This window comes from Gymnodraco acuticeps, unplaced genomic scaffold (genome assembly GCF_902827175.1).
Source record: "Gymnodraco acuticeps unplaced genomic scaffold, fGymAcu1.1, whole genome shotgun sequence".
Classification (NCBI taxonomy): domain Eukaryota; kingdom Metazoa; phylum Chordata; class Actinopteri; order Perciformes; family Bathydraconidae; genus Gymnodraco; species Gymnodraco acuticeps.
This window is the reverse complement of record NW_022990238.1, coordinates 5,071,960-5,086,457: the sequence shown is the minus strand read 5'-3', so window position 1 is coordinate 5,086,457 and position 14,498 is coordinate 5,071,960. Positions and strand designations below refer to the sequence as shown.

Sequence of the window (14,498 nt, the reverse complement as noted above, 5' to 3'; positions counted from 1 at the left end):
TCAAGGTTTTCTCAATTTTGATTGGGCAATACTAACCCACTTCCAATTTCCCAACCACCAGTTTTGCAGGTGGCTGCTGTTGATAGTAGCACAAGCACAGACTACTAACTAAATGTTGGGAAATGTTGGGGAAGTCTGTTCGCATCCCTTATTCACACTGCTGCATTGTAAGCCTGGCTTGCTGAATATTGACCTCACAAAGCCTTTTAGAAAGAAAAAACACAGCCAGTTGTATATTTTTCACCACACACAAGAAAAGATAATTTATTTTTGTTAGAGCAAAATGGTCATTGCAGCATGAAGGCTTGCCTGTGTGAGTCTGCGAAGGACCTATTTTCTGTCACTGTGGCACAGCAAACTCTAATAAGCACAGCTTTCCTCAGTAAGATGTAAACCCAAGGGTCCAAGATTTGATTCCAGGATGCCATACGTAAGCCCAGAAGAATGAAACCATCTTTCTCTTGGGTTGAGGTTCTTTGTTTGAACTGCATCACAAGAATATGGATCTATTTGGAAAGATACACAGAATCAGTCATACTATTACATTATCATTAACAATATTCTTAAAAACACCGGACCAATGTGTAATGGTTCTGGAAACAAATGATACAATCTAAAAGAGTACTACTTACAAGAAAGGGGCTCCAACATACACAGGAAACCACGGTGATTACTGCCAGTTGCACCATCATCTCCACATTCAACGAACGAGAAAAGGTGGAAGATGTGGATGATGCACGACGAGTGCAGCGAGCTGCTGATTTTGTATTTACATTGTGGGACTTCTTCCTGGCTTGCAGCAATGCCAGACCACTCAGGATGTTGCAGAGTAGGGAAAAAGTAAGCGCGGTAAGACCCAAACATGAGAAGGCCAGAGCCAAATTGGTGTCGGCTGTAGACCTCGGACCATGGATAGGTAAGAAACACCATGTACCAGGAAACTGGGTAGTATAGGTGCCCACCTCAAATAAAGGTAGAACTGCCAGCACAAATGCAAGAGAGGACAGCAATAACACAACTCGCCACACATGACCCAATGTGACCATAGCAGCGTGGAAAAAGGGCCAGGTGATGGCCACACAGCGCTCTACTGCCATGGCAAAACCCAACAGTAAAGGGCATAAGCCAAAAAAGACCATGCTGGCCCCAAATATCTGGCAGAATACTTTGGTGGGCTTCACGGCCTTCATTTGATTAATCTGATCCGTGTGCAGATACAAAGCAAATGCGCCCGGGATAACATGACCTGCAAGATCAGCCAGAAGCAAAGCTACTGTAAGAAGCAGAAATGGGGATTTGGATGGGCGGCGGAATCGGACACGGGACTTAGCCAGGATGCCCAGAGCTGTGAGGTTGGAGATGGCGCCAAATGTCATAGTGAAGCAGGACATCCCCAAACTTGACGATTTCACAGGTAGCAAGGTGCTGCTGTTCAGCCAGGGACCCGGCTGCTCAGAGGAGTTCATCTTCAGGTTCTGCAGAAGGATGGATGGCGTAGAGGTAGAAAATGTAGTCATAGACGCTGTTCTCATCTTCAGTGTTACCTATGGAAAAATTGCAGGCAACGTATAAATGCTTCCAATAATTCAAACAAAGGCAGTGCATTTCTGCTTTTAAAATGTGTCTCGAGTTATTCATAGACAGGAGAGGTCTTAAATGCAATGTTGTGTATGAGTGAATGCTACATGCTTCTCTGAGCTACTCAAATAAATGTGGTCTGCCAGTGACACTAAAGATTTAGACCATAATAAGAAGAGAAGCTACTGCAAAGGAAATAATAAAGAGGAATGGATGAAACACAGCCTGAGCTTTTTTTCTGTGCAAGCACATGCAGGTTGTAGTGTTTGCTTATACATTGATGGATTCTCACAAATTCTAACAAATTCAAACCACAACAGAAGATACAGAAAAAAACCCATCAATATAAGGGATTGAGTTTATGGCAATGTGTCATATTTGTAGGATATTTTTAGAATTTTGCAGGGTGATTACTTCTTCATAACTGTTGGTTGACAGTCACAGACGGTGGACAGATTTGTAACGAGACACACGACATAGGCCTCAAATACAGAACAACCTATGCCAATTGCCCTGAGGAGAGAATGTTCAACATTTACTAAACTTTCCTGTCATTTATGGTGTGGAAATATAGGGAACTTATGTTATTTCTGCTGATTTTATGTGTGTAGTTTAATTTATCATCTGCTGTTTCACAAAAAGTTTAATACATGTGTTTCCACTGCTCAAATTGCTCACCTGCTATAATCCTACCTGGCTAATTGTTATCTTTGCCACTCTTCCACAGCCAGTTGCTTAGTTGGTTCCTTAACTAATTATTCCCAGTTTACATTTCATTTCGGTTCATATGAACTGTCATAATGTCATCAGACTGCATCAGATTGCCTAGGCTGGGAATAGAGGGTTTCGGTTTCAAATTTGGAATATGCTACACAATAACACAGAATCACACCCACATTATTAGAGCTATTCACCAATTACAATGCTAAAGAGAAACTAGAGGTGTGGATTATTTTAAACTGCAATCCTTGTTGAAAAGTCTTGTTTTTGTTTTGCCATCATTTTGATCTCATTCAACTTTAACCTGCAGAATGTTCCAATGTGCATTAGCGATTTTCATCCTGATACATCAGGCATCAGACACTTAGCTTGATATTTGTAACCGGTTAATTGATTCTCACTCTCCAGACATAGCCTTTTCACAGAGGCACAGCAAAAGAATAGATAGAAACTCTTCTATCTTTCGCAAACACAGCACAGCGAACAGAATCCGTAATCTGCTGTTTACATAAACCTCAACATCATCTATTAAGTTTCCAGACCTTCAAAGGTTCTTGAATTCCTTTTTGTTATTTCTGGTATTGGGGTTTGGCAGTGAGTATAACAAAACAAAGCTGTCGTGTTGAACATGATATTATTCAAATGGATATTGTATCTTTTCTTCAACATAAAGACAGAATATTTTGTTATTCTTCTTTTACTGTGCTCTTTAAACAAGACAAAACATGTCTTAACATCCAAGCTATAATAAAGGAAATCACAGGACAATGGGGTAGTGCCCTTTATGCATTATCCATCTCTCAAATATGTAAATACTACTCACAGTAAAAGTGGATTAACTTTAAATCAGGGAGAAATCCTGGATTTCTTAAACATTCACCGTCCTTGAGAGTAATTTGCACCTGAGAAGAATATATGTCATGAGGTAAATCACCAAGAAATGGTTATGAATTATAAATCAAACTTACCTTCAAATGACTCCAACTGAACACTTGATGAGAGATGACAAACGTATTTCTCTTGTCCACAGATCTGCATAATTTACTATGTTCCGTAATCACTGTTGTTCACAATCATTTGCTCTCGTTCTCCTCCCTTTCTTTCCCCTGCCTCTCTGATAGATTCCCTTTCTCTCTGGTCCGACTTTCTCCCTCTCCAGAGACATGGCAGCTATTTTATCTTCATATACCGGATCTGCATTTTCCATCCTCTTTCCCTCCCTGGATGTAGTCCTTGCATCTATTCATCTTCTCTGCTGATCGTTTGAACCAGGGGGGATCTCAGTCATTACTTTGGGTAGTATTGATTCAGTGCAAGCTGAATAATTCAACAGTTACAAAAGTCAGCTATTACGAACATTTTCTTATTTACTTTCTCAAATTCGCAATGACAAATGTATTTCCCTCAAAGCATAAAGAAATTTGAGTCTGTTACTCAATGATGATTATCACCCAGTGTCTGTCACATAAACAGAGAGTAGGCACAACGAAGGACATCAAAGGAGTTCGAAAGCGCATGATGATGATTAGGTGCCTCAAGGGTTTCTGGTATACTTGTGTCAGTACCAAGGTTTGTGATGTTTAAAGAGGGATTCATCTGTTTTATATACATTGAAACTAACAGCAAAATACTTCTTTCAGGAGTACACTTAATTAAGGTTTGCACATTAATATTCAAGTATCAATTTGGAGATTTCAGACTTGTTGTTGTTGCTGTTGAGAACATCCTGTCTGTATTCCACACAAACAGGAAGGAAGAGGAGATAATCTTCTATTTCCTCTGTATGTGCAAGTCAAGTCAAATGCAGTTGGCAAACGTAAAAGTGTCAGATGATATGAATAAAGGATGGCTCTTATTTTGTTGATATTTTGTTAATATTTGTAATCTTGCATAAAAAAACTTGAAAGAAATCCTTTATTTGTTCACAAAATCTTTATTGTATATTTTACATCAAATGATTCAAGGCCAGTCATGCCTATATATGTTTTTTTGCATTGCATTTTTTTGACCTATCAGAACTTGCTGCTAAAACCAGTGCTTAAAACGAAAATGACATTGTAAAACACAAAAATACAAAAGTTATCTCTGAACATTCAGGTTTTGGAACTAAGTAAATAAAAATGTTGACATTTAACATGTAAAAGCACGCTAAATGGAGCATAAAATACAGTAACTTACTATAAATACTAAATTTGGTAGCAATATATACACAAAAAATACATAAAAAATCTAATATTCGTCCTTCTTTGTGGTGGTCATATTTAGATGATAAGTTCCATAGTAAAAAGTGCTTGTCTTAGAAAAACCTTTTAGATTGTCTTCGCATGTTGCATAAAGTACCATACAACATATACCTGATAAAACAGGTGTTGATCAAAATATCTATCGATAACATTATGTAAATTCTTTAGCAGTGATAACATTTTAAAATAACTTTTAGATTATTTTTCTCAAACAATTTTCAACAATTCTCTCTTAAAAGTGCTGTTTGAAAAAAAAACATCCAGTTTTTTTAATTCTATGACTGTCGAATGTAATTTCTTATTTCTTGATTTGTAATAAATAAATTAGTCAACGTTTCCTTTTTTAATAGCTTAAAATGCAATACCCACTCAATAACAAAAAGAAAAAAAAGTCATGAAAATGTAAAGAAGCATTTACATCATTTTGCAATGAAGCTGGTGCATTGACTACTACACGTTTCAGGGCAAAAGTAAGCTATACATCTAAGATGGCCGTCTTCTTGAAATAAATCAGACTTGTTAACTCCTCAGATGCGAGACTCCCCCGTGTCCTGGGTGCTCTTGGATGCCTGAGTAATAGGAAAAAGACATGCCGATGAGTCACAACAGACATTTCAGTATATATTCTTTCTTTATCAGGACAGCTCTGTTCTGACACCCTTCATGTTACCTTAAATACCATGTCATCTTCAAACCATGGGAAAATACTATGTGTTTGCCTTTAGGAAGCTTTCCAAGTAACCTTCCGATAACTAAATTAAGTATCCTAAGCAATCTAATTACGGAACAAATGTTGAACTATGCTGTCCACATGCATGCAAATGTTTGACTTAATTTTACGGTTGCCTGGCGAGAAATTATGGTTATTTATCAAATGGTACAACTATTTTCCAGAACTTCTTTCTTTTTATTAAAATAAACTTTAAGTAGAAATCAAACTGTACTATCACATACATGAACATTTCTATGTTGCATTGTGTTAAAATTACTAAGTTTGTACTGCAAAATTCTGGATACTACGTAAATGAGACACACTGAAGTAAAATATTACTAACTGCTTACACGAGCTTTGCTGGTGTGTGAGGAGTTTAAGTCAGAGTAACTCTTCTTTCCAGGTGCACAGCATATGGACAGGATCTTTCCATATTCTTCTCTCACCTAAAATTATAATACAAATCAAGTTTTGACACCAGAAAAACCAGCAGAGCTTACTTTTTCGATTTCTGAGAGGAGGAGGCTTGACAAACCTGTTTTGAAAGCAGACAGTGCATGACAAAGAGCAAAAACCCCTGACAGCTGCTAAAGATGGTGAACAGGTATGATATGACTATTGGCGCCCCCTCAAATTGGAAACAACCAAAGATCCACATGGTGCCCAACAGCGTCAGCTGAGCCACTGCAGTGATGATGAACACCCTGCAGGAGGCAACAAAGATACACACGGTTCAAATCTGGGGCACTTTGTTCCAAATATATATGTCAAATAAATGTTACCATATTTATACACACTACCACTACACACACAGACACTCACTTTATTTTCTGCAGATTGTTTAAGTCAGGGTTTAAACTTGAGAACTTCTGCGCCAACTTCCACACAGTGATGAGAAAGAAGAAAATGTTTACCTGAAAGGCAACAAATAACAACGTTATTTTTTTAGAAGAAGCCCTTTGACAATTTTAAGGACATCTTTCAACTCAATATTTCTACTTACAACAATGATGACGCAGGCAGGACCAAAGAAACTCCAAATGAGTTCCAGGTTTAACCAACAGCTGCAATTAGTAATGAGAGTTTATTTAGCAGAGGTGTCAACATAACCTGGTATTCGGGAATAAATAAAAAATCAAACAAGTGGAGGGAACTTACTGTCTCTTGGTACCATATCCCTTGGCATTAGCTAAGGCAGAGACAGCGACAATAACGGCTGGGACTCCATAACCCCCTGCCATCATGTAGAGGGTTTTAAAGCTGGTGTTGAAAACCAGGACCACCATTCTGAAGAGTTGTATGCCCTCCAGACACATCCAGCAGAATGCTGCCAGGAAGAAGAAATGCAGCAGCCCTGCTACCACTGCGCAGCCAACCTGATGCAGAAGGAGATGAAGATCATGATGACAGCAACAAAAAAAGGACATATAGGATGCTGAGAAATGGGGAGAAAAAAAGTGCAGAAACTTCTTGGCGATCAGTATCCACATAAATCCTTCAATAGCTGTGCTGTTATGTGCATATCACTCTGCTGTTTTCGAAGGTATCAGAAATGTTACTGCACCCACCTTGACAGTACAAGCTGTTATTTTGTTTGTATTTACCCGGTTCTCAGTACGAGAGATGCCTGCCAGGAAGATGATGTTGGCAATAAAGAGGCTGATGCAGAGGTGCAGGTGGATGGTGGTTCTTGGGCTTTTGATGGAGCGGATCAATGAAAAGGTCAGGATGCAGATAAACAGGCAAATAAGTGAAAGGGACAGACCCACCCAGGTGATCAGCTGCAACTCAAACGTGTCCTGTTGGGAGAGACGGAGAAGACATTACAGTACACAGACATGGATTGATGTTTCATTTGTAGACTCTGAATAATAGGCATCATGATTTGCTTTGTAATATGAGAGTGCTAACCTCTATTTCATTTCGTGCCATGAGCACAGCAAAGCTGCTCAGATGGTTGCAGGAGCACACGGTGTAATTAGGGTTGGACGTCAGCACACTGCAGCCACGAGCAGACCATGACCCTCCTTCTTTTGAAGAATCCCAGAACACACAGGTGTGGCTCGATTCATTTGACTGTGAATCAAAGTAGATTAATGACTGTTGTAGAAACAATATTTTCACGCAAGGATTAATCATCATCCTTATTGGCGAACTAGTTTCTACCTGTTTGAGATGATCGAAGGTCAATATGACAGGCTCTTTGAGGTGGCTTGTGTTTCTGTTACTGACAGTGACAGTCACGACTTTGGAGTTGATCTTATAGCTTTGTTCCTCTTGACGTTTCATTCCGCTAAAGAAACCATCTGCAGAGTCTTCCAGGTTTTCATATCTCAGATGTGACACTGTTGTAAAGCCTTTCAGAAGCATAAAAGGATCAAACTGGATTAGGTGGTTATTCATCACATTACATAAATGATCTACAACTTGATACATTTCTGTTAATCATATGCATGATGATTACCAGGGTAATAGGAGGGATCTCCAGCAGCTGTTTTCAATGATATATTCAGATGAGCTCCCTTGGATGAGAAAGTCTTGGTTCCCTGGGGAAAGTCATCCCCCTTTTTTACCAGCAGCTTCAAATCTGGATCCAGATGGATTATAACATTGTTTATGAACATGCATTGCAACTGTCTGTTGAGCACAAAATAAATCTACCAGCTGTTGAAATACACGGCATCAGAAAATATGTCAACCTAATGGAGTTTTCTTTGTACCTGTGTGAGTGGAGGTTATTGCTGTCCAATGGGCCTTAATGAAAGGTCCTATGAGCCTCAGAGTTTCCTCCACCATGGTCAAAAAGATGGAGACTTTCCTTTTATCTTTGAAGGCTCCACCGGACAAGAGGTTGTCGATCACAGACAACAGTTGCTGCAGCCACAGGAGAGGAGGGGTAGAGGGAGCAACATTAGTGTGTGCGGGGAGAAACAGGAGACAGAGTCGGGTCGAGCCAGACTTTCAGGCTGCACACTAACTCAGATCAACATAAACAGTCTACACATAGCACAGACATCTGAACACCATGTGACAGGGCTTCAACGGGTGCAGAACTTCCTGTTTCCGTTGTTTCTGCAGAACGAAATACTTTTTTTGCATTGTCAAATTCAATTTATAAATGCTCAGAAATATACCTTGAGTATTTCCTCTCCATCCAGTTCTTTTGGATTTGCACTCACTGTAAGCTCCAGACAGCTTTCTTTCAACAGCTTCACGAAATCATGTGCAACATGAAATTCCTGTGAAAGCAATTTTGGCAGAATTAAACAATAGTATCAGGAAATAGACCTTAAAAATACAAGTGGAACTGTGATAAAAACAGATATTACCTCTGTCAGACTGATCTTATCGTTGAATACATCACAGTTTAACTCTGAGGAAACAGGAAGTTTTGCATCATGAAATGCGTTTGCTGATGACTATCATTGAGAATGCCTATACTAAGGAAAATGTTATTTTTATATATTTACTGAGCAAACACCAGTTATGTGATGGATGTTGGAATAAATGAGAGCTGCTGTGTTCTTACCAGTACAGCGAGACCCTTTGTGGCCATAGTTAGTGAACCCTGCATGGCATGTACAGTAATGCCCGCTGGCTCCATGGTAGCAGGTTCCATTTCCGCAGATTGTCGTGCCAATCATACATATGTCTAAAATGGAGACAAACCAGGGAGAGGAACATTTTTGCACTTTGTTTTAGTCAATTCTAATGGAACATTAATATCCTGGTCCACCTGAACGTCCATATCAAAAACAATTAAAAAAAAACAATAAACAAAATCAATAATTGAACATTACTTTAAATGTTTGTTCCATGTTTGTGGGACAATGAGACTCATTACTGGATTTTAAAATGTTATGTTTGCAGTATGTTACAGCTCTTACCTTCACATTGCTCCTGGTGACCAGATTTCAGTTTAAAGCCAGCATTGCAGACACAGTTAAAACTGCCTTGTGTGTTGATGCATGTTGCATTCTGACCACAAACATTTTCCTCTTGACATTCATCCATATCTATGTGTGCAGGAACGAGACAAGAAAAGATGTGAGATCACCAATGTGTTTTCACCTCAAACACATAAGAGAACAGTTATATATATATAACCCACAGTATTATCTTTATGTGAGGGTAGCTTACTGATACTCATCTTACCTCTACATGTAATGTTGTCACCGTTACGAAAACTTTCCACTCCAGTAGTGGAAATGAATCCAGCCTCACAAATGCAGGAATATTGTGGGATTGCGTTAAAACATGAGGCATTAGGTCCACAGAGGCCTCCGTCTTCCAAACACTCATTGAAATCTTAAAGTAAAAATTGCATACAGGACTTTTTTTAGGTACATGACTGCATCAGTAAAACTTCGGTTACATTTGAAAGTGAGTGTCTGTTGTCCTCGATTGAACCTACATGATTACTTACCTTCACATTTGACAGATGTTGCTGCGGAGAAATTTGCAGCTCCTGATGTGGATCTGTAACCATCCTCACAACTGCAGTAGAAGCTGCCAAACGTGTTGTGACAGACTGCATCATTTCCACATAGCCCTTCAGAATTGTCCTCATCAAACTCACATTCATCGATATCTTAATTAAGGAAACATTAATTGATAAGAGGATTGATGCAAACAAGATACGTTTTATCCTAAGAAAAAAGTGTAGAAGGTCATACATATAAAATGCATTTCTTATACATAATATTATAAATCATTTACTATTATACATAGTGAGTTATGTGTTCAAAGAAGTTTTTTTTGTATACCAAAGCATTTTTTTCTGGAGAAATTAAATCCGTCAGGGCATTCCGTTTTTGACAGGACGATGACGATGGAGAGGTTCAGAGCTGAAATGAGAATAGGTGACTGTCAGTGTACAAGTTCACACCCAACTGAGCATTTATGCAACATCTGCTACTCATGTTTAATCTACACTCCTTGAAAAACGAACATTTCTCAATATTTCCGTATAGATATGGTGACACCAATGACCACTTTGACCCCAGAAATGTTGTCACTTTTAAAGCAGCACTGCAAAAAAGGTTTATTCCCTAATTTATACTCTCATTTCCTCAGATTGCTCAAAAACGTTGTAACCTAAAATTCAACACGTGGGTGTCAGGAGAACTCAGCTTCCTTTGAGGAAACATCAGCTGGCATGGGACGAGCTCTAAAAAAGCATCACATCCTCCAACTGTGCAGAGCTCTCTGTAGTCGCCTAAATTACACCAGATTGGTGGTATGTACAGCATATGGAAACTGTAATAAATAATAATAATTATTTGTATTATTCAAGAGCTCAAGTGTTTACTGCGGGACTAGTAAAACAGAGGTTAAAAAATATGTTGTACTTGGAAAAACCTCTGAAAGAAGACCTTTGAAAGAAAGTAGTTTCTAAAGCTAAATCTAGTAAATAGTATTGGAAAGTGGGGAAGTACAGCATGTTCTTAGCAATTTTAGAGAACAGAGACTTACTACCAAGTAACTTAAGGAGGAAGTCATTTACATAAAATTCACAAACACACAAATAACATCCGTAAGTGATTTTGCACCTTCTCTTTGGCAGGGGATTTTATGATGTACATTAGAATTGCATTCATATCTGGGACAGGAAACATCTAATCTAAAAATGTGGCTTGACACGATTGCGATCATGACATTTCAGATGTGTTGTGATGTATCAAGGCAACACGGTTTCTTCCTGTGTGACTGTGAAGCAAGTCTTGTGGTTGCTATGCGATGAGCTCATAGTGTAAAAATATCACTTATAAGAAGAAGAACAACAGAGGACCTTTGTGCCGTGGGGCCCAGATAATTTAAGTTGTTGAAGAAAAGCGTCACACGTCTTTCCTTTTCTCCTTATTCATTCGGGCTCTTTCACACACTCAGGCTTCAGGCTCTGACTGCTAGAGAGGCTCCAATAAGTAGCCTTACTGGGAGAGTTTGAGTTTCTCACTTTTACCATTTATGCCAGGCAGGGAGAATTGCTGGCAGATTGTGTCTTGATGGAAAGTTCTCAAACAAAGTAATAAAACATTGAACTAAAAGTTGAAATACAAGTGTGTCTGTTGTTTCAGTTATTTCCTGATTTGTCTATGTTCTCATGTGACTTTTATTTCCCTTTAAAGCTCTTCAACACCAATTTGTAAACGCTTTATGAACAAATGTGTTACGGTGAGTGAAGCAAGCAAGACCCAAATGCAGATAACGCTGAAAATGCCTTTATTTCAAGGATAATATAGACAAACGGAACACTCCCCGGGGAACACAGTCACCAACAAAAGACGAACCAACACTGAACACAGGAATATCCTGACAAAATGCAGCAATTGTTAACATAAATAACTATTTAATTACAGCATAAAGTGTGTTGAATAGAATAAGTTTCATATTAAATCCGTTTTTTGTCTGAAATGTTATCTTGGATTTCAATAGAAAGCATAGATAAACACTCATTGTAAAATGTTAGTTCGGAGCACAGAACATTTTAAAACTCTCTCAGCAGATGATTTTCCATCCAAACATTGTGCAAATGGATGACAGATGTGACTCACCCAGTATCAGGAGGTTCCACCTGCCCACCATGGTGAAAAGGGAAACACTGTCCAGATCTCTATAAGAAAAGTTCAGATATCCAAAACTGGAAACTTCTACATGTAGATCCAACAGCTCTTTTTCCTCTCTTGTCGTCTCCTACTCTTCACTTCTCAATACTCCTTTCGTTTCTGTGACTGACAAAATGTGAAGTGAAATCCACCAGTCCCTTTAATGGACAAGGAAAAAAGCTATACTGTATGATACCAACAAAAATCAAACAGCTGGAATCACTAGTCTCTCATCTTATACATGACCTCTCCCTTTTCACTCTCCATGACATCTGCCTTCTCTAATGGGGTAACATGCTGAGTTGACTACTTTTTCTGGGGAGGTTTTTTCTCTCTCTCTCTCTCTCTCTCTCTCTCTCTCTCTCTCTCTCTCTCTCTCTCTCTCTCTCTCTCTCTCTCTCTCTCTCTCTCTCTCTCTCTCTGAATCATGCCTCTCACACAGAGGTTTGAAGGGGAGTACAGGCACAGCAACTACAGTTCATAAAAAGTAACTCCTATTTTGGTTGGGTGATGGTGAGAGGAAACAGCTGCTATGGTTTTTTGCAAAGTTAATTTCTATCTCTCTTCTCTCTGTCTTTGTTCCTCTACCTGTATATTTCCCGTCTTTCGGACTGTGGGACAGACAAGGGTCAAGGGGAGTTTATGCCACTGGTCATTGTCCTGCTGGTGGGTACACCCTCCCATAAGCAGAGAATCAGTACTATGGCATTGACATGTATATAGCGTTTGCCTCTGAGTGCATCTGTTTGAGACAATGGTAATGTCCATTTGGAAAAAGAGAACAAAGGACACTTACTTCTTTTATAAGTCTCCACTCCCTTAAGGCAGCCCTAGAGCACTCAATTATTAATAATTTAAGAAATAAAATGTAAGCAACAGTTTAATTGTTACTGAAGAACAACAAAAAACAGTGCAAGCTACAAACCTATCTTTTCTTGAGTTTCGAAAAAATGAATGAAGAGGAAATGGAACATAATGTTCCTTCCTTCATCACACATTTTTGATGTTGACTGCGAGGTGTATCCCCTGCTAAAAGTAACTTTACCTTTTCAGTCTTTCATGGGTTGTATTGGCTCAGGGATAACAAATCTGAAGGAAATCCCAACATTCTGAAGCGTTTAAAAGAGCCACATAATAAAACAAAATCAATTGTTACACTTTCAGCAACTTTCTGATTTCCAGCTTCGGGGTAAGGTCATTTTCAGGTTTTAATACACTGTCCCAAAGTTCACTGCCTTTTTTTACACTCCTAAACAATTGGGTGGACTTTGGGCTTTGTGTGCTTGGAAAATGGAGGTGACAGGCAACAGGCCTTAGGGGACAGTGCAGTTTGTTACTTAGATGCTCACTGACAGGCCTTGAATGTACTGACATCAGCATGACCTACAGTATAAGAAGAACTGCCTGCAAATAGGCTTGTAATTTACATACTCAAAGTGAATCTATTTTTTACAAGAAATGTGTTCCAGTTCTGAAATATTTCATCTTGATAAGTTATTTCAAAAAATATAAAACAATGTATGTTTGTATGTATGTTATAGTTTTGAATAAGTAATGTAGCTTTCAGTCCTATAGCTGTGTAGTGGTGCTAGCTCATGTATACATTGTTGGATGAGTGGAGTTAAAACTAAATGAATCAAAGAGTGAATCAAAAAGCAAACTGTGAAGAGAGGAAATTGGAACTGGCTGAATAAAAACATGAAACACGGTAAAACACAAAATCACTATCACCAACCACCATTTTTATAAAGTCAATATTTATTCTGAGCACAAAAGGTGGAACTAGAGCTAACGCACCAGATAGGGTATTTTCCCTGTAGCATTCTCACTTACGGCACATGATGAACTATGAAAGCTGCTCTTTGGTGACAGCTTGAGCGCACAGCACACAATGTGCAGTCGTGATGGGAATGGTAATAAATCATCCAGGATTGGGGTACACACTTATTCTCACAGTTTACCATCAAATACACAGTTTGCAATCACATACGTAAATCAAATAAAAAGGCAAGAAAATACTGTTTATTTACAGAACAACTAGAAGTGTTCGGAAGGGGTCAAATAAGAAATGGACTGTAGTCAAGGCAACATATTGAAGCACGCTCAACAATAAAAAGGCCTGTTTTAAATATTAAAATATTAAATATATTTTAAACCTCTACCTTGAAAAATATACCTTAAAAGCTCTTTATATTGTTTTGGATACGGTTGGACTGGATCCTGTTGCTCTACTGCACCATATGTGAAACATTGACGATACAGTAGGTGGCTGGTGGTTAAGCAAAATGCTAGCCTTTTAACTTATCAACCACACTAGGGAGTGGCTGGCAGAGCTGTTATATCCTGCCAGATCATCGGCAAGTTCCTATTAGGATATGGAAGCAGACAGAGAAAGATGGCCTGAATAGTATAATAAATACAGAAGGTCAAACTGTCTTTTTTTCCTTTTTACTGTGAAAACTTAGTCAGTAAACCCATTAAACTGTTTTAGTGTACACATTTCATTTCCCTTATTTTCCCCTTCTGGTTCCCCTTTTGCGCAGTCATCCAAAGCAAAGGAAAACTCCAATAGCTCCTGCTCAAAAGGATCTGCTGGGCCCATATTTTGGTCGGGTTGTAATGTTACGGTGTGCAGGAATC

At 38.7% G+C, this 14,498-nt stretch overlaps 2 protein-coding genes across 2 annotated transcripts; both read right to left on the bottom strand.

Moving 5' to 3' along the window:
- Window positions 1–147: 147 nt before the first annotated feature.
- On the bottom strand, window positions 148–3,390 carry ptger1c (prostaglandin E receptor 1c (subtype EP1)). Its single transcript, XM_034220133.1, has 3 exons — window positions 3,267–3,390; window positions 633–1,544; window positions 148–506 (listed from the first exon to the last, which is right to left on the bottom strand). Exons 2-3 carry the CDS (start codon window positions 1,530–1,532, stop codon window positions 288–290), a joined length of 1,119 nt encoding a protein of 372 aa, XP_034076024.1. The 5' UTR covers window positions 1,533–1,544; window positions 3,267–3,390; the 3' UTR covers window positions 148–287.
- An 825-nt stretch (window positions 3,391–4,215) lies between these two features.
- Window positions 4,216–12,142, bottom strand: LOC117548309 (adhesion G protein-coupled receptor E5). Its single transcript, XM_034219484.1, has 19 exons — window positions 11,808–12,142; window positions 10,020–10,100; window positions 9,680–9,844; window positions 9,409–9,561; window positions 9,141–9,269; window positions 8,783–8,905; window positions 8,583–8,626; window positions 8,388–8,492; window positions 7,974–8,127; window positions 7,718–7,840; window positions 7,420–7,610; window positions 7,165–7,329; window positions 6,858–7,052; window positions 6,412–6,629; window positions 6,257–6,317; window positions 6,076–6,167; window positions 5,789–5,957; window positions 5,604–5,699; window positions 4,216–5,110 (listed from the first exon to the last, which is right to left on the bottom strand). The coding sequence occupies exons 1-19, from the start codon at window positions 11,836–11,838 to the stop codon at window positions 5,069–5,071; spliced, it is 2,337 nt and encodes a 778-aa protein (XP_034075375.1). The 5' UTR covers window positions 11,839–12,142; the 3' UTR covers window positions 4,216–5,068.
- Between the last annotated feature and the right edge of the window lie 2,356 nt (window positions 12,143–14,498).